Genomic DNA, 21,205 nt, shown 5'->3' on the forward strand with positions numbered 1-21,205 from the left:
ATATGCGGATAGTCTCTTATATCAGTATACCTCGATGAACGGATAGTCTGTTCAACGGATAGTCTGCTGCATTGATAGTATAAAGGACGCTGCTGTTACCGTGCACGAGTGCATGTTGCTCCAGGATTTTCTTTGGAAGAGCTTGTGTGTTGTTCGGTGCAGTGGAGAGATATCAAGGCCCGAGAACTAACTGTTCATGATCCAGCGGCCATCTCATACAACAGTGTGTGTTTTCTTGCTGAGCGTCATAACCTCTTGGAGGTTGTGATGCGATCAGTGAGCACACGAACCGACGAAACTTGGGGATCATGGTCTGGCCTGCCTTTGATTTGGTCCTCCACGGTCGGGGTCAGAGGTCACGCCATAGGTCACACCTAAGGCCTCAAGGGTCGCACCGTGTGGCTACCTCTTGTTCTCAAGATGTTATGAGTTGTCTTTGAGAGAACTGCCAGCCACCGCTAATGTGTGTGAGAGAGAGAGAGAGAGAGAGAGAGAGAGAGAGAGAGAGAGAGAGAGAGAGAGAGAGAGAGAGAGAGAGAGAGAGAGAGAGAGACTGGGCAATGACTGAGGGTGTGTGGGTGTGTGTGTGTGTGTGTGAGTGAATTCAGAGTCTGCATGACCCTGATCCAGCCGCCCCTGGGGTGAGGAGCGGAGTTCATGATGACAGAAAGATTGATGTATAGATAGCCAGCATGACGGGTGGGAATGTATGATGAGGACGCTGGCTGGTGGTGGTAACCACGAAGCTGCCTGCCTGCCTGTGTGTGTGTGTGTGTGTGAGGGAACTGTGATGTATAGATGAGCGAGGGAGGGACAGAATACCCACAGAAACCACAGTTGCTCCTCCTCTCTCCCGTGCTTTCACCCCCTCTTGCAAAAGCAACTCCAAGTACACGATAGTTAATACAGCTACCATCACCACCGCCATCACTCCAAGCCTCCTCCGCCTTCTTCTTCTCTATCAACATCACCTCCAAAAAACATGGGAGCAGACATCACCATCCCAAACCTCTTCCTCCAACAATATCAACTCCAAAAACACAGCCAACACCACATCAAGCCTCTTCCTCCAACTCCCATCACCACAAGCTTCACTCCACATCCTACAAAATCCCCTCCAAAAACACAACTAACATCACCACCACAACCCTACAACCACGATCGCCAGGAGTTCTCTCTCTCAAGTCGCCATTTACAGTCCCCACGATTCACAAGCAGTTCCTCTTTTCCTTGCACTCTCCTTGACCCACGGTCAGGTTATGAAGACGATGATAGGGACGACATTGGCGTACCTCCACACCCAGGAGGAGGGAGGAGGAAGAGAGAGCTATGCACGACACAGAGACACCCTTAGATAAAGGATTAGAGATGATAAATATAGATTTTGATCGAGCCAGACGGCTGGGATTGGAGATTAAGGATTAGAGATGTTTGTGTGGCAGGTCACTTGTCTGCAAGAGGGATTATGTCTTGCGTGTTGGGTCGTCGCTAACCTCCTCTGGTCTTGTTGTTAAGCAGTAGGTCTTGGTGGTAACAACACTCACTTTTTGCGGCTATGTCTGCCATATGGCTTGATGGCAGCAGTCATGTCAGCCATATGTCTTAGTTATGACAGACTTAACGAAGTCTTACAGTAGTTGTGGCAGTCATATGTCTTGGTGGTGACGGATCTACGTCTATCGCATAGTTCTGTCAGCCACATGTCTTAGTTACGACTGACTTAACCTCTTCCAGTCTTGGCAGTCGTATGTCTTGATGTTGACAGACTTATGCCGTACATCGGTCAGTCTTGCGTCATGGTTGTGTCAGCCACGAATGAATCTTGAGTCAGCCATGTGTATTAGAAATGTGACAACCTTGCTGCTGTGTTGGCACACTTGCATCAGCGTTATGTGTAACATTTGTGTGTGTCAGCCATATGTCTTACAGCCTTACATCAGCCATATTTTGTGTGATCATGTGTTTAGATGTGTAAGTCTATCTCTCTCTCTCTCTCTCTCTCTCTCTCTCTCTCTCTCTCTCTAGTATATATATATATATATATATATATATATATATATATATATATATATATATATATATATATATATATATATATATATATTCTATTTTGACTGCATTATTATAGTTCGTGCGAGAGAAGTGCCGTCATGTGTGAATGGTTTGACAGGAGTGTGTGACGTGGGGGAGGGAGGAGAGGGGCGAGGGGTCGTCTCCTTGATGTGTTGTTGACAGAGCTATTGTAGGTCCGGGGGATTTTACCTCTCGTGGTGGAGTGCGCAAGCGAGAGAGAGAGAGAGAGAGAGAGAGAGAGAGAGAGAGAGAGAGAGAGAGAGAGAGAGAGAGAGAGAGAGAGAGAGAATGATGATGTTTGTGCTGTTTTCTCTCTCTCTCTCTCCTTCCTAATCCTCCTCGGCAATGTCTCATAAAAAGTTACACAGCAGCTATAAAACGTCGGTAGGTGCAGGGTACGCAAGAGCCAGTCAGAAGGTGTAACGCTAGTGAGAGACACCCTGTGGATGATGCCCCTCATCTGGGAATCAAATTTCGTTAAATACATTAATGATCGTACAGCCATGATCATAGGTGACGCATCGTCGGCCTTGTCTCAGCCAGCCAGTCGGCCAGGTGCGCATGCGCAGACCTTCGGCATTTGAGGTGTCCTCACCGCCAAGTCAGGCAGACACGTACGGCTGACAGGAAGGATGAGTGATGCATTTTTAGCGACTGTCTCTGGTATTGTCGGAGATTCGACAAGTCCATGCCTGGCGCAGACTCCTGTCATATGACAGCCTTTGTCATATGACACTCCCTCTCTCGAAGTTCACGGGTCTTCTATCATCTTCTTACTCCCTTAGCACTACTAGTGTACCGTTGGCAGTGGCGCTTGTTTGATCATGACTGCCAAGATCCTTGCATACGGATGTACTCGCACAGCTGACCTTCCCTCTCATGACTGTTGGAGCCACAACAGTAGAGCGTTGAGGACGGCAGAGTTTGGTCAGGTGATCCAAGCCTTGCACCCTCTCCCCGGAACATTCCAATCTCGATGCTTCGCCATAATGCAATACTATCAAAACACACCAGTATCCGAACATGTACACACCACACATTTCTACCACACTTGTGTGCGGTGTGAAGGCATGCTAATCTCATGCCTTCCCAGCGTTGCTGATGATTATCCTCACAGAATATCTTTTACGCGCGCGTGTGTTCCTTCGTGAATCCATTATCCCCTTCCAGGACGTTAGAAGATTGGAGTCACCCTAAAGTCTCTCTGCCACCACCGGTCCACCACAGCTCACCTCCTTTGCTCAGTCAGTAAGGGTCGAACATAATACCCTTCATCATACTTCAAACATACACAGCCCCTCCTCGTGCTACAGCCGGGGCAGAAACCCGCGTTTCTTGCACATCCCTGAGACGATGAGGCTTAACAATGCTCGCTTCATGTCTTGCATATGTAATGAGGCGGGGAACAGACTGCCCGTCAATACTTTATTATTCGCTTCAATCTGTTAATCCCACTTCAGACCGTCTCCTCATTTTACATTATCAACTTCACTGACGGGTCTTCATCATCTTTCTTTTTTTTCTGTTTTCATTATTCAGGATTGATTTTTCCAGAAGTGAATGTCTCTCACTTGAAAAGTATTCTCAGTATTGGTGTTACTGGTTTCCACCTAAAAGGATATATATATATATATATATATATATATATATATATATATATATATATATATATATATATATATATATATATATATATATATATATATTGCAACAGCTACACAAATAGCGAGTGTATATGATGCAGGTAAACTCGAAAGGAAACGGAAAACACAAAGTTTTTAGCGCTTTCGTATATTACATTTTCGAGAGAACCAGAATATGATATACCCACCGAAACTGGGCGGGGAAGACTAGTGAATCAAGAGACAGGTAAAGGGATTAACTTCGGCACAGGTCACCTTGGACGACCACGCCTCTTTCAAGATACAAAATCAGGTTAACCTGTGTTCTGGGAAACATGTTAAAAAAAAAAATTTCTCTAATAAAGTTACCCGATAAGAAGGAATCAACATTTTGATTCTTAATATCTCTACTATGTTTACTAAGAGACGTCTCATCTGTCAGTGAGTTATTAAACGCGACAACTTTAGCATTGCTTCTGTCAGCTCAATGATCAAAATCCCTAAAGTGAACAGATATTTCATTAGATTCCCGACTGTACCAAGACGCGATTTTTCTTTTGTTTAACACTAAGAACCTTACTACCAGTTTGACCAGTGTAAAACTGGTCACTCTCTTCACGCTTAACCCTTTTGAACAGTTAAGGATGTCTGATAAAACTCTCCCTCACAGTACCATCATTACTGAAGACTACAGTAATATTAAGATTTTTTTTGTGACAAAGGAATATTAAGCTGGTTCTCAAAATGGGTTAAACCCCCCTAATTTTTTTTTCTAAATGTTATTTTAAGTTGTACATTGTAAGAAGACTTTCTAGCAAGGTTATAAGCTGAGTCAGGGATTGTTTTTGTTACCGTATTGTATAACCAAGTATTACAGATATTGCAGAGTTCACCATCAGTGAAAGTCTGGACTACATATACGAAGTGTTCGAAGAAACAATGATGAAAACGCAGAGTCCCTCACTTCACTGTGATGAGCAGAGTGACAGTGAATATATATATATATATATATATATATATATATATATATATATATATATATATATATATATATATATATATATATATATATATATATGCGTGAACAAACGTGTGGGTTTATGAGATAAAAAAAAACTTTTTAGGTATATATTTTGAACCACCGGGATGAGCGACGGGTACTTTAATATATATTTTTTCCCCCTTTTTGTTAACAGCTGAGTACGTGGCGAGTCTCCGGTCGTATGAAGTGGTGACGCCCAGGAGAGTGGACCGTGAGGGAACCCACCTGACCCACCACCTCCACCAGACTCACGAGAACACCCTCGCCAGCAGGAGGAAGAGGCACGCCAGCCTGCACCCTGACCACGACCATGATCTCCACTACATGATCACCCTGGATGGGAAGGAACATCAGGTATGTGGCTAGGGTAGATGGGAAGGAACACCAGGTGTGCGGTTAGGCTGGATGGAAAAGAACACGACATATGTGGTAAGGCTAGATGGAAAAGAACATTAGGTGTGTGGTGAGGAGCTTCAGGTATGTGGCTAGGCTGAATGGGAAACATAAAGGTATGTGGCTAGGCTGGATGGGAAGGAACGTCGGGTATGAGGCTAGATTGGATGGGAAAGAACATCATGGGGTGTAGCTAGGCTGGATGGGAAGGAAAAAAAGAGGGTGCAAAGTGTGAAGTATGGGTACAAAATTAGGAACACAGGCAGATTTCTATATGGCCTGTGTTCCATTGTAGTGCACCACAGGTTCTGCTTTAAGTACTTTCAGTTAGTCACAACTCACACTGCCTTAGTACAGACTGGCTGTCGTCGTTCACCGTCTTGCTACAGGCCGTCTGTCACAGTTTACTGCTTAGGTAGAGACAGTCTCAGCTCATAGTTTACTCTGTAGGTACAGGCAGTCTCAGTTCACAGCTTGCTGCGTAGGTACAGACAATCTGTCAGATCTCACTGACATGGTAGTGGGGTAGCTCATGGCAGTTGTTCAGTCTACCATAGCTCATTGAAATCAAGGAAATTGCGTCACGTTCATCGAGTTCATCTCTCTGGCTGTCTCTGAGCAGACCATTATGAAAAGATTAGCTCCGTGTCATCATTGTTTTCAGTTGTTCACACAAATGAAATGACCGCTTGGAATTATGTCTTTTGTGATGCTAGTGAAAACTGATGTAAAAGACCCCATACATTTGATCGTATTCCTGTAGTGTGTGCATTTGTGACACACAGATGAAGGGGACCTCTTGGCTGTACGCACCGTTTTCTTCCTCTCCCCCCACAGGTGAGCCTCCGCCCCAACAGGAGGTTCCTCGCGCCGCACGCCGTGCTGGAGCGTCGGAGGGGCGGCTCATCGCTGCCGAAGGATGGGAGCGCCTCCTGGGCCGAAGTGATCGGGACGCGGCCCTCCTGCCACTACCACGGCCACGTCAGGAACCACAGCACGTCCCGGGTCGCCATCTCCGCCTGCCACGGCCTGGTAAGTCGATCTCTCGCTGACGAATGTGGTGGACGACTTCGCGGTGTCTCTGCCACCGTCGTACTTTGCCTTTACGATGCCATCACATCCATTACTCTCATACACTCTCATAAACCCACCAGTACGCACTTACGCTTCCACTCGTATACCGTCTTATGTCCAGCAGGGGGCAGGGATATAAGGCCATGTTGTGTACATTATGTAAGGGTCTTGCCAAGCACACAACGGGGGCCTCTGTGACGTGCCTCATGACCTCCTACTGTCACTTATGCAATACACACTCTCTGTCTTGAGTTGGTTCTGGATTGTCCCTTAACGTGCATATATATATATATATATATATATATATATATATATATATATATATATATATATATATATATATATATACAGAGAGAGAGAGAGAGAGAGAGAGAGAGAGAGAGAGAGAGAGAGAGAGAGAGAGAGATTAATAGATACGTTCACCGTCTGTGTTATGTCAGGAGTACGGTTGTCGCATTTCAAGACCGTTTTAATCATTGATCGTTGGGCGGCGAATGCCCGCCAGCTGTGTTAGCGCAGGGAGCGTGTCCGCTGCACACCCAAGTGTCGCAGCCAACTCTTGCCAACCTGTCCAGATGCCACAGAAAAACAGAGGAGGAATTAGACCACGTTCATCTTCATTTTACTCACTTTTGAGTGACTCTATTCATTGCTTGAATACACTAATTTGTTCACAGGAACAGAGTGGTGATAATTAGATGATAAAGATTATAGAGTCTTTTTAAGATTAAGTCAGACTTCGTGACATCGACTCAGTAAGAACCACCGCTTTCCTTTTCCCATTTTTATTGTTTCTTAAAATTTGACTGAAAACGAGAGTGTTTGAGAAGATAACATTTTTCCCCTCTAGTCGTTCATCTGATGAAGCACTCAGTGTGGTGACGGCAGTGTGGTTGGCACGTGTCCGGGGTGTCGCGGAGTGTGATGATGTGTGGGGATTTCTGGGGTGATCACAGGGTAATTTTTTTTTACATAGAATTACCCAGGACGTCTGTCCAGGAGGTCCTGCAGCTCTGGGGCTGCTCACCTCCCAGCAGCAGAGAAAAGATGGTGTTAATGATGGTATCAATAACGCGTCACATTCCACTGGATACTAACGCGTCACTGTGGAGTAATAGTGCAGTCACACTCATGGTATGATAGATCGTCACATCTCAGGGTATGATAACGCGTCACACCGAAATTCTCCATGGTTAGCCTCTTGGCTGCGGAGCCCAGCCAGGTAAGGCCGTCGTTCCCTCCAGACCGACATAGCGAAGACCCTGGACATTAACCAGTTTGATGATCTGAGATGAAGATGATTGTATTGACTCCCGCTGAGCTTTGTTGCTGAAATTGGATTTTGATGATGATGCTTGACCTCGCATAACGAGAGAGAGAGAGAGAGAGAGAGAGAGAGAGAGAGAGAGAGAGAGAGAGAGAGAGAGAGAGAGAGACTGAAGACATTAAAAACATATGATCACTCGACTCAGAAACGTGTCTACCCTGGTGGGGGTCGGCTGCCGCTGGAATGGAGGGATGACGCGCTCTGTTATGGGTCGAAAACAAGAGATAAGCAAGAGCTATAACTCTTGAGGGATTATATATATATATATATATATATATATATATATATATATATATATATATATATATATATATATATATATATATATATTTGGTTCAGGTTTGGTTTGTACCGATGGAGAGGTGGGCTGAGGAACCCATGTACTTAGTACCTAAATGCAAACGAGTTAGGTTATTACTCGTATGTGTTAACAGTAGGGTAATATGTGGCTCATGTTACAGAGGTGGACTCCAATGTGTTCACGACATAGCCTCATACTCAGTACACTGAGCGGCCGTGGAAGGGTAAGACCCCTTGTGTCTCCGACCTCACTTGACCACCTCACACTCTTGTCTTGGTCTCCATCACTCGTGTAATGCGGGCGGCGCCCTGGCTGTCGTAGGTAAAGCCCACCGCCACACTACGTCTCTCTGCCCCTCACCCACACCAAAGGGAGTTCCTCGCGTGGCTTTGTGGACCCACTTCAGGTCTGTGGCTAGGGAAGGGGTGTGGTGTAGGGGGTGCAACTCCCCAACGCAGTCCTAGATTAGGGAAGACTTTAAGGTCTTTATACATTATGTGACACTGCCTCAGGGGCCTGGGTTATAAATCGTGGCTGCCCCTGAGAAGGTTGTGCTGCTGGGGAACGTGGCATCTCATACACCAGCCATCATCACGCTGTGGCCCGGGCATCGCATTATAGGCGTGGAGCCACACTGGGGAAATACTGCTGCACGGGATACTTGAGTTTATAGGGTTGGACAAGCACTGCTGGTGTCTAAGACCCAGCTTACTATAGTATCTAAACATAATAAAGACGTCTCTTGGGTGAGACTTTACGCGCGAAAAAGGGACATATTTGATTCCGTTTTTTTTCCTCTTGTGTTTTTTCCTTGTACAGTACATAATCTTGCCCAGGCATCAGCGTGTCGGGGCATTGAACATTAGAATTTACCGTTGTAGAGGTGTGGCAGGTAATGACAGGGGTGCTCAGGTTGGGACCCATCTTGTACAGTAATATGTGGGTCAGACCTTTAACACGTACCCTGCAGCTCTGGCTGCACCACCTAGTCTCCATTCCAGTTAAGGGGATAATGGCTTAATTTCTCCTGACATAGAAGGTGATCTTACTTTTTGTAGTGACACCACAGTACACTTATGAAAGATTGTACGTATGTATCTGTTTTTGGTTACACCGCTAGTGAAAGAGTCACCTTGGGGGAACTTCTCGTTCCGAAGGTGTCCATAATTTCCCTGGATTTGATTGGAAGTGACCTCGAAGTTGCAGGGGTTGACCGTATTGTTGCTTACTTAGTCAGGTTATTCGACTCACGCATGACCAAACGTGAGGTGTCTTGAGAACGGACAGAATGCCAGTGTTGTGTTCTTATAGTAAAGGCAAGGGAGACAAAGTGAGTGCTCAAATTACAGAGATACAGTTGTGCTGGGTACACCTGGTAAGGTGTGTGGGTTTGGTGGTGACTAAGATGGTCATGGCATGCACAGAACATAGAACTAGGGAGGAGCAGTGTGGCTCTTGGGGGAGTGGTAGAGGATGTGTGGATGAGGGGTTTGCTTTGAAGACTTTGTTAGATAAATACTGGGAGACAGGGAGTGAATTGTAATTTATGGATCTGCAGATAGCAGGTGATAGCACTGACAGAGAGGCATTGTGGAGGGTGATGCGAAAGTGTGGGGTAAATGGAAGATTATTATATGCTGTGAGGAGCTTTTGCTGGCAGAGTGAAGCGCTTGCACGAGTAGGAAGGGCGTCCTGCATCCCCACAGTTGTATAGGGTTGAGTTGGGGAGACGTCCTGCCACCCCATACTCTGCGGTAATAGGGGAAGCGTCCTGATTGAACGGATGAGTGGTTAAAACAAATGTGCTTATCATGTGGCTGTGGGCCATCAACCGTGTTGGGTTATGGGAGGGAGGGCGTGGCACTGGCTCTGGGGATTAGTACGAAGGGCCAGACCTGCTGACCTGCTCTTGGTGAGGCTCCTGCCGGGGTAGTAGGTCTCGTGGGTGTTGGCAGGGGATTGCGTGACGTTCCTAGGATGTTGGCAGTGGGGTAGGGAGAGTGTTGTCCGATTCGGCCAAGAAGATAATCGTAGTTTATCATAAGAGTACTAACACTTTTCTCACCTTTACATTCCTCATGTCTCATTTTCATTCGGCATGTTAGAGTTCGTCTGATCTGAGAACAGTTAACTTTCTTATAGTCTCACACATACCAATTGCCGTCAGCGCAGATACGTACCAGGTGATCATCATGACGTTTTACATCACTTCTTCAGCGTTGCGATGCAATATATACGTAGACACAAGACAGAAAGAATTTAACGATGGTTGTATGATAAAGTTTATTCCTACGAGCGGCAGTGCCAACTGCAAGCTGGGTATTCAAACGCTGTGGGCAAATATGAACACACAGTCGTGGATGTGAACGCGTGGAGGCCACGTCTGCTGATGGCGGTGGGCCGGACGCATTCATGTTAACACTCCCGGGAGGCGGGCTCCTACACCCGGTAGACCCAGGGGTGTGTGTACCTCAGGCCAGGGGTGTGTCACACAGCTGGTTGACTCACTGGCTCTCGAACGTTCAACATACGACTGGAGAGAAGTGAACTCAAGCCGTCAGCAGAGAATGTGACAGAAGTCGACTTAAACTGGAGTGTTTCGTGTTTGCTTGTGAGGGTCTTTGTGTTCCCATGGTCTCAGGAGGAGCCGCGCAGCTTTGAGGTTGGTCTGCCTGGGCGGGAGACGAACTCAGGCACCGAGATGTTTGTCGGACTGCAAAGGGCTGGTAGCCTCCCCATTAGGTCGTGGAGTACACAGTGACTCGGCTACACCAGTGGCACGATGGAGCAAAATCATTGTGTACCTAAGCTGAGTACGTGGGATCGAACCCATCCTGTCTCCTATTCCCCCCCCCCCCCCCCTTCCCTACCACCACCACCACAAGAAGAGAGAGAGAGAGAGAGAGAGAGAGAGAGAGAGAGAGAGAGAGAGAGAGAGAGAGAGAGAGAGAGAGAGGTACGTGAAGGTCGTAATGGCAAGAACAACTTGCAAGGTGCACACATCCACAGGGATGTCCCTCTTTTGAAAGTCACTTGTCCCTACAGACACCTGTTTATTTTGCGCTGGCCTAAACCATTGCCGTCGCCTCCTCCCTCCCACCTCACACGTGTGTGCGTCTCTTCACGTAATTTCCCGTCGGATGCACCGCTGGCGTCGTTCGTTGCTAAAGACGGTGAGGGATGCGAAGCATAACATGCACTGCGTAGCACCTGCAGTGGTGTGCCTAGGCATGGCTGTAAAGCCTCAAGCAGAGCATAGCGGTACAGTACATACATTCTCGCAGGCATGACTAGATTCGACCACCGCACTGTCAGTCACTCCTTGCCCAGGTTGTCGTCATTACCAGTAGAGGTTCACTGGGAAATAGTGTGTGGATGGTCTCCTGTTCGTAGCTCAGTACCTGACACGTAAACGTAAGGCCCCCCACCGCTCGCCGCTCAGGCAGGAGCATCTGGAGACAGCAGCCGAAGCGCCAGACACCAGAGCGCCGCTTTCAGTAAATACCATCATCGTGTACCATTAAAAGCTCTGACATTCTCACTATTACACCCGGAGGGAATATATCGCCTCCCAGAAAATATGGCTGCCGATGTCCCCAGTGGCCGCTGGGTATTCGAGAAAGCGTATTAAGTTTAAGCTTGACTGATGGCGACATTTAACAGGCAGTCCATTGAGACTATGAGGAAGATTAAGATGCTTAACTTCGAATGCTGGCGGTGTTCAGCGGTCAGGCCCCTTTCATGTCAACGCTGCTGTTGTTACCTTTGAGTTCGGCCTCCCCTCTGCTGGGGGGGATGTTTACCGAGGTGGCCATCACTGCTTACTTCCAGGTCTCCTCCTGCTGTACGGCTGGACGAGCAGTCTGTTTCTCTTGCTGGTTTTCCTGCTGATGCTGTTTTCTCCTGCTACTGCTGCTGTAGCCTCTGCTTCTGCAGTAGCGCCTCCTACTACCACCGCTGTTGCTACCTCTACCGCTCCTACCGCTGCTTTTGCTTGTGGATCATTTATTTGAGTCTTGTTGAGGTGACTGTGTGTGTTTCCGAGGATAGTCTGCTAATGAGGCAACCTGGAGGATGTGTTTGCAGAAATGATTGTTGCTGAGGCGAGTGTGTTTCTGAAGTGACAGGTATGTTTTGATGATGATTGTAACAGCAGTGTTTACGCGAGCTGTGTCTTCCGGAGGTGACTGTGCAGCTGAGGTGGATGTAGGTGGCTGAAGTAAGTGTGGTCTGAGGTGAGTGTTTATGAGGTAACTCAGTGGAGTTCAGGCGACTGTGATCGTATTGCTGAGGTCACTTTGATGCTACGGAGGTGTCTCCATATTGCTCAGCAGACTCCATGCTGCTGAGGTGACAGGGGGTCACAGTTCACCCAGCTGTTCATCCTCCCTTTATGGCCTCTTACTAAATGGTTACATGGGGGTAAGCTGGCTTACCAGTCTGTCTTTTTTTTGTCTATCTACATCTCAGTCTGTCTGTCTGCCTGTCATTTCTCCTGCCATCTCCTGTCATTTATGTTTCTGTCTGACTATTTATCCATCTGTCTGTATCAATCTGTCTGTCTGTCTGTATGCATGTCTTTGTCCAACTATCTGTTTGTCTGTCTGTGTATATGCATATCTATCTAACTCCATAAGGTACAAATAGTAATCAGACCCACATATTCTCTCTCTCTCTCTCTCTCTCTCTCTCTCTCTCTCTCTCTCTCTCTCTCTCTCTCTCTCTCTCTCTCTCTCTCTCTCAGGCCAAGACCTAGTTACAACCGTTTCGCTCAGTGAACTGCAGACAACAGCATGGCTACTGTTGTCTGCCACGTACAGGAGGAGAATGATGTAAGTCGGCGTTGTAGACTTGGCAAAACTTCTTCAATCGAGTGATTCTTTAACGCATGTAGACTACATCCACAAAACCCATAGGAACTCATGTCTACATCAGACGTTTATGCAGTTTATCTCCCTGGGTGCTTATACAGCTGCTCCCTTCCCTTAGCCCCCCTCTACCCGCCCTTATGCTATTATCCGTAATCTAGTTTTATCTACGGTTAAGTATTAATCTTCTTGCGTGGTCCAGAGGTAAAAGAAGGGTCCAATTGTCGGGGGTGTGATTTATTGCCGGGTTAAGTTGAATTATATGTTTCACTCAGATCCACTTACACTCGGCTACATTAATCAGGGTTATAGTGTAGGGGGGAAAAGTGTGTTTGGCGTGAGGTTCTACAGATTGGTACATGAGGTGGCTACAAGCCTGCTCCGATAATGGTAATAAAAGTAATGTTGATGATAATGGTAATGATGGTTGTAATAAGAAATTGACTCGTGTGGGCTTGTTGAGGCCCAATGTGGATGTGTTGCAGAACTGCCACACAGGGTAATGGGATATCTGTTGCAAGGAGATGACGATGGCGATACTAGTGTCGTAGTTTCATCTCAGATCGTCAGAATTTTGTGCAATGACATGTATTTTTTGTTTTTATAGAAATGTATGTAGTCGTATACATAGAAAAATGTGGATATATATCAACATTTACGTTTGTATAGCACTCTTTACCCACATGAGGTTAAAAACCAAGTACCCCACCAAGAGAAGAACAGCGAGAACATTAGCATTTAATTGGGGACGCCCTGTGCAGAGATGGGGGGTCCCCGTCGTGTTGCCGAGAATGGCGACCATATGCCAAGACCTTCTTCCCAGCCCCGGTACCCGAGGCGCCCTGCCCTGCTGTAGGTACTAATACCCCCGGCTCGCGCGCGGGACCGTCACCCGCTATCATCATCACAGGGAACCAGAGCTCGATTATAGGGTGGAGATGGTCCTCTCTGTGATGGTGGGTGGTGAGGCGGGTGTACCACGGAGCAGGGAGGGAGGTGGGGTGGTGTTAGGGACGGCCCTGCCTCATGCCGTCGAGGACGTGCTTACGAGTACGGACTTAAAGGGGGAGATCCTGTCGAGTGTTGTGTGTGATATAGAGAGAGGTTTGTGGACGGAGAGCCAGCAGGCCACAGATGTGGTTGAGGCAGATATGAAAAGACAGCCGGCCCGGGCCAAAGGAGTGACCCTGGACAACAACTGTAGTGCAAGCTGCTTGCGCAGTCGGACGCGTTTAACCCTTCCCCCGATACCCAGGCGGGTAGTAGCGGTAGTATTGCCTCCCTGGTCGGTGGCTGCCTGCCACCGCAGAGAGACGAGAGAGAGAGAGAGAGAGAGAGAGAGAGAGAGAGAGAGAGAGAGAGAGAGAGAGAGAGAGAGAGAGACATACGTTTGATGAGATTTTCCTTTTGCCATGCAGCAAGCAGGCTTAGCGCGTAGCGGGGGAGAGAGAGAGATAGATAGATAGATAGATAGATAGATAGATAGATAGAGAGAGAGAGAGAGAGAGAGAGAGAGAGAGAGAGAGAGAGAGAGAGAGAGAGGTGTGTGGCGATGGGGTTCGTTTACCCCGTGTCATCTGTAGCTCTGCACTAATTAAGATGGTGATCAGGGGGTCAGAGCGGTGGCTGGCAGGAGAGCCAAGTAATGTAGCGGCCTACGCATCAAAGCCTGGCGTGGGCGGGTGGTGGGTAAGGGGGAAGGAGAGGTAGATGATCCATCATTATCACACGTCATTAGAAGCAAAGGGGGAGACCTGGGCGCCTTGATGGACGGTGGTGGCGGGGTCTTAAGGGCTACGCGGGTTTTTGTCTTGACTTCAACAAAAAAGTAATACTCCTTATTTTTTTTTTGCAAGGCTTCTGTAATCATGATACATGGCGGGTCGTCTGTAGAGAAGGAGGCGTGACAAGTCCAACCCCCCCCCCTTTTTTTTTTTGTCTAAGAGCTTACTTCTTTCGTTAGGGGTGTGTCAAACATGACCCCCCCCCCCTCTCTCAAAAATCGTGTTGTCTCTTACGTAATTTCTCGTATGTGAAAAAAAAATATGTCATCCACTGCGAGGAATTCAATAGGTCCTTAGACAGCGTCTTAAGGAAAGAAAAATGAATGGAATAGAATCCAGTCTTACTGACTTCAGATGGTTTAAACTGGTATGTTCTTCTAGTTTTAGATTTAAAGATGTTTATTGTCTAGATGTACTTAGACAGAGGCATTTCAGTGAGAGTATACTTGAAGCAGAAGTAGGTTTCACGTGTCGCTGTTGGATGAGAAATATTACTCTGGGATAGTGGTTGAAATATGGATAAAGTTTTAGAAGGATGAGAGAGAGTAATGGAGGCTCTTAGGTGGCTGTCGTGTTTGGCAACACGCGAAGGGAAGAGGTTTTACAGTCACTCCCCGATGACTGGTGACGAGAGCCGTGCCCCGTGTCTGGTGGATTTCAACTCCTTGAGAGCGACGGGACGACCCCAGAGAGCGACGGGACGACCCCAGGGAACGACGGGACGACCCCAGAGAACGACTTTGGGTTGGTCGGTGAGACTTGAGAGGTTAGTTTGATCCTCATTGTATCGGCGATCGAACCCACACCCAATTCAGGTGTTCATCGTCCCTTCGGAGATAGTCGATAGATAGGCACCAGGCTTAGGCTAGAATGAGTGAGTACATACACTCACAGGAGTAAAGAGATGATACATATATATACAGAATTAAGACACGAGGCAACACAAGTTTAAAACTCACGCTCCATAACGCACAAACTGTAATCACAAACAGCGACTACACAGTAAATAGTCAACCTTTGAATCCCGCAATGGAATTTTGAATCATGATTAACATATGTATATGTAAAACTAGAGCGAGAAATAAAATCTCATGTAGAACACAAAATGATAGTTGGGTGACGAGAGACATAACACCCCATACCTTAGCCATAATGACCCACAGGACGAGCTGCTCAAACAACGCAGTTAACAATCTTGACTGGTTATCCTCGTCAGGGGAAATAAAAGATCACAAACTTACATCTATGTACGTCCTTACTCAGATCCCACCCAGCGCTTTAATGACCTCTTGTGTTGAGAGTTGCTAATTAGAGAGAACATTGGTATTCATGAGGCCCGCTTTAGGCTGGCCCTTTAATCTAAGCTTTTGCGGAGCAGTGAGGCAGCGCATGAGGAATTAAGAGTCCATGTCGTGAGGGAGGGGGGCGTCGGGTCTCCTGCTGGCGGTGGTGCTTCCTCACGCGTCCGTGACTCGGCTCAACACACCAGAAGAAAAAAGGAAAAAAAAAGAATTACCATAGCTCATGTGCCAGTCACCTCCTCCTCCCTCCCTCCCTTCCTCCCTCACCCCCAGGTGACGCTGACAGTAAGTCCCCGTCACACGTACCTCAGGCACGACGCTCACCTTCACGTCACCCATACACCGGCCTTATGACCATATCTTTCACGACCGTAGACTTATCTTTATGGTGGTGTTTTTGAGCAGTCCCCGTCTGTGGCTATATATTAAAAGAGGTCACAGTGGTTCGCGTGATCTCGTATATGCATAAAACCACGAGGAAAATGAAACACGATGAGTTCCCAAGTGCACTTTCGTGTACAATCACATCGTCAGGGGAGATACGAGAATGAGATAGATGACGAAGAAGTCTGTTGACATACCAGGAAGAGACGTAGCGAAGACGACATCATATGCATATATATATATATATATATATATATATATATATATATATATATATATATATATATATATATATGTATATGTATATATATATATATATATATATATATATATATATATATATATATATATATATGTATATGTATTTGTGCGATGTGCGATTGCTGTATTGTTTTACGACGAGAGAGTTTAGAACCCGTATTGCCCACTCTCTTAACCTGTATAGATATATGTATCATGTGTTTACTTCTGTGTGTATTCTCTGTGACCAACCTTGTATTACACGTCATTGGCCATCTCTGACCTTGTCGCTGACCGGCATCTCGCACCTGCTCTCACCTCATTGGGGATTCGAGCAAGGGACTCTTCGTTATGACCAGTGCGCCACCATCGTCTCCAGACCGGGACTCAATGAAGGTGGCATGATGATTAAGGCTCAGGGGGTCACCTGCTGTACTGGGTATCCTGTTGGGTGGGCAGCTGGTTATCAATGTGGTGGTGGTGGCCTTGTGTTGCTGCACTTGACCAGGTGGGCTCCGCAGGGTGGACGGCTGCTGCCTCCACTGATGGACTAGTGGGTGAAGGAGAGGGGCTTAGTGGCTCTTGGGATTACTGGCGTTCGTGACTTGCAGAGGAGGAGGAGGAGGAGGAGGCTCCCCTCTCCCCTCCCACGTCTTCTCCCTCAGCTGTACTGCTCGCCTCGTAGAGAGAGAGAGAGAGAGAGAGAGAGAGAGAGAGAGAGAGAGAGAGAGAGAGAGAGAGAGAGTATGAGCATGATGTTTGCGCTGATGTATGATGACATTTTGCCTTGATGAAGCCCTAGCGCTTGTAAGAGAGAAAAATAATGATCCTCCGATTTCAGAGAGTTGTATTGCTTGAGACGTAACCCTCCCGTGGTGGTAACTCGTTACACCGAGTGACCACGTAACACCAAAGATTGACCATAGGTTTACGTGTGACTCTTCGTGCAGGGATGGCCAGTAATTTGCTGTAGATACGGTAAATGTGGCGACATTCCTTATGAATTCCCGTGAAAGTACCTGCTGTATATATTTTTGCATATTTTGCATGCGTGTGTAAGTAACTATTATGCGCGTTTAAATATATGTACAAAATCCTTTTAACGTGTGATCGTGTTATGGTGTCTAAGAACATCACATGTGCGTCTGTACATGTCATGTGCGTCTCCACATCTCTCTCGCCTTGATCTCTTATGTATATATCTCTGCCTTACATATGTCCACGTGGAGGCTACTCATCCTTTCACAGTATGTGTACATACTGCATGTACGAGTGTAACCTTACATGTAAGAATATATCCCCGTGTAAGTATATTTTATATATTTTGAGACCGTGCAAAATATGCTGCTGTATCTGCTGTTATCCATGAGTAACTCCATAAATTTTCTGTTTAGATTTTATCAGAAAAAAATTGTTTTTAGAATGCGCCTTGAAGATTGTCCATAAAATAGTTTGACAGTATGTCTTCACATCGCCAGCATGTTTTACTCATCTTGCTGATGGTTCCCTTATGTGTTGTAGTGCCTCTCTCACGGTAGGGTTACATGTCAGTCTCACCTTCATACCAGTACTACCTTGAAAATATGTCATAACATCCACTGTATGGCTCCTCAACTCGTGAATGTCTTTCTCTCGGTTTTAACTTCAGTACCCGCCTCCCGGCTCCGGGCCCTGTGTGCAGGGCTCTGTTATGAAAAGATCTATACAGTTTAGATATTCAGGCGTTCTCTCTCTCTCTCTCTCTCTCTCTCTCTCTCTATGTATGTATGTATGTATGTATGTATATATTGTAACATTTCGTACAGATCCCCTGATAGTATTTGCCAACGTTGTCCATAAATGTTTACACAGGGGGGAAGGGATGGGGTGGTGGGGGATGTGGGTGCAAGTGAGTGGTCGACAGTCCATAGACCACAAGTGGCCACCATTTGCCCCGGCCATAAAACCCTGCGCTACGGCCCCAAGTACTGTCTGATCTTTATCTGAGCGGCCGTCTTGTGGTTCACTCATCACTACCACCTGTAAATTCAACCTCTTGAAACATGGTTGGTGGGAGGATTGTCGTGCTGAGAGGGGGAAGGGAGGTCGTCGTACCGCCGTGCTTAATGGCCGGGGCGTCGCAGTGCTGAAGGGGGTGGCGTGGTTGTTGGAAGGCGCTCGACGGGCGACGTCTGTTGAGTAGCTTTGCCAGCCGTAATGTCCATCGGCGGGATACTTGGTATACCACCTCCAGGGCAGCGACGCTCAGAGGCAGTGATGCGTCCTCTTATGGTAGGTTTCCTGGCATGGTGATTGCTAGCAATTCCCATTGAGAACTAAACCCTGCCATTTATTATTTCGTCTTTTCTTGGCCAGTGTGTTGGACCATCTTTGAGAACGAAGACCACGTCACCGTACCGTCTGGAAGGGTTCCATGGACTGTCATGAAGGAAACATGGTAACTTTGCACTCGACGTGGGAGAGCAGGCATCTGGCATCGTAAATGATGTGAGTGAGGGAGTTTACGAGAGATCGTTAGGGCGTTGGTGTAAGAGCTTGCCAAGATGCGAGTAATTGGATATAACGTGCAAGAATAATACAGACTCCGACGGTCCATGTTGAATGTTGGGGTTTGGGAGGGTGGGTGTCTTGCCCCCTCACTCCTTCTAGTGTTAGTAAGTGGACTGGTAGCATATGCGCATACCAGAAGGGATGATTAAGACAAAACAGCAGTTACGTGAGGTGCGTAGTACAAGGGGGGCAGGCTGGCAGGGAGGCGGGTGGTAAGGCCTTTCCTTCTTACCCTACAGTCGACAGTTGGTGGAGGGTGGCAGAACACCTCTTGAGCCACACTAGAAACTACGAAGAGAAAGAGAGAGAGAGAAGCGCGACTGTAAAGAACCGGTGGCACTGACGGGCATGTGTCCTGTTATCACCGCCTCAAACAACTTGTCTTAAAAAGAAAAAAAAATCATCACATTCTTCCCCGCTAAAAAAAAAAAAAGGAGAAAAAGAGAGAAAAAAATATAACTCCCTCGAACAGGCAGCGTATCATCATCAAAGGGAGTGTGGAGACATTACGCTATCTGGTCGTGACACACTGTAAACTTAGAGAAACCCGAGACGCTTCGGGGAAGTCCGCACAGCCTCCCCGCGTGCCGAGGCCTCCCGCGTGTCAGTTATGAGTTCCAGACGACGCGCACTGTCACTGCAGGTTTACACTCCCGTCTGACGCGGGTGAGGGATGAAAGATGCCCCTCGTACACACACGGCACCAAACTGTTTACCCCAGACGGTAGCTCACTCTGTCCATAAATTCTTGCTTGAGACCGCGGGAAGACAGTGGCTGTGACTCGTGGGGAGGCCTTGGTTGTTGTGCTTCATAAATGCTGTAAGGAGAGCCAAAGCCTTGAAGATAAACTTAAGACTCGGGTTATGATAATGATAATAATAATAATGATAATAATAATAATACTAATAATAGAAGTATTAGTAATAATAATGATAATGTTACAATTAGTTTATTATTATTATTATTATTATTATTATTATTATTATTATTATTATTATTATTATTATCATTAATATTATCATTATTATCATTATTATCATTATTCGTCATACTCATAACCTACAAGAGATAGATAACATCTGCTTTCTCTCCTTGGTTAACGTTTGTCACTGGGCAGACGCAGAAGCCGTCTCTGTGCAGGATCATTTGCAGTGCCCAGATGTGGGGAGAGTCCTTCTTCGCCCTGCTCACGGGGAATCTTATCTTGCCGGATGTGTTATGATGTGTGACGGGGTAGGAGGAAGAGGTGTTGTGAGGTGTGACGGGGTAGCAGGAGGGGCAGGTGTTGTGAGGTGTGACGGGGTAGGAAGAAGGGGAGGTGATGTGAGGTGTGACGGGGTAGGAGGGAGAGGGTGTATTGTGAGGCTGTGGTGTGTTACCAGGTCAGAGTTCGATGTACCCTCCTTTTACATGACGGCCTTGACCTTCTATAAGGGGAGGTGGGGAGGAAGGAGATGGAGAAGGGCTCGAGAGCATAATGTAGGCCCACTGGTCTCTACCTCCTCGGCCGTAACGAGACCCTAGCTAGCTAGCGGCCTAGCCAGCCAGTCAGTCGTCCGCACCGAGACCCTAGCTAGCCCTTGCCAATAGTCCACACTTGATACCTTTGCTATTTAGTCCACGAGACTTGCTAGGGAACTACGTAGATGTCAGCTGTTGTAGGAGAGATAACTTTTACAGGATAATACAAATGAAAAACGATGACTCTGGACGAAGAGAAATTGATGTGTTTATTGTGTTGATGGTTGCGATCACCAGCAGTAGAATAATAGCAGGGACTGAGGGCACATAGTTGTGCAGTCCTCATCTCTCTCTCTCTCTCTCTCTCTCTCTCTCTCTCTCTCTCTCTCTCTCTCTCTCTCTCTCTCTCTCTCTCTCTCTGATCTCCCGTTATGTGACAAACGGTTCATCGCTCCCAGATCTTCGCCACCTATCCATGCTAGCCACGCCCGACCCGACGCCCACCGTGCCTCACGCCCAGTCCGCCCGCAAGCTCAGCCCGCCCGGCCTTCATATCTCCCCAGCCCTCACGCCCACTTGTCCGGCCAGCCTGCCTTCCCGCCCGCTCGTCCCCACGCCCACCTACCCCTCACGCCCGCCTGTCCAGCCCGCCCGGCCCCACGCCTGGCCGCCACGCGCCGCACTGCCATCTTTGGCTCGCATTTCCTTTTAGCGGGAAGGGTTGTCAATGGCGGTGCCTGGTGCCGGTATTTATACATGAGCTGGACAGACCCGAGCTTGGCTG

General features: G+C 47.2%; 1 protein-coding gene across 1 annotated transcript in view; it reads left to right on the forward strand.

The window, feature by feature from the left end:
• LOC139762408 (A disintegrin and metalloproteinase with thrombospondin motifs 6-like) overlaps nucleotides 1-21,205 on the forward strand; it is a 175,528-nt gene that overhangs the window by 85,823 nt on the left and 68,500 nt on the right. Inside the window, 2 exon segments of the mRNA XM_071687265.1 lie at nucleotides 4,892-5,091; nucleotides 5,968-6,162. Of these exon segments, the coding sequence (XP_071543366.1) occupies nucleotides 4,892-5,091; nucleotides 5,968-6,162 (395 nt within the window).

Source organism: Panulirus ornatus, chromosome 43, assembly GCF_036320965.1.
Source record: "Panulirus ornatus isolate Po-2019 chromosome 43, ASM3632096v1, whole genome shotgun sequence".
Taxonomy (NCBI): Eukaryota; Metazoa; Arthropoda; class Malacostraca; order Decapoda; family Palinuridae; genus Panulirus; species Panulirus ornatus.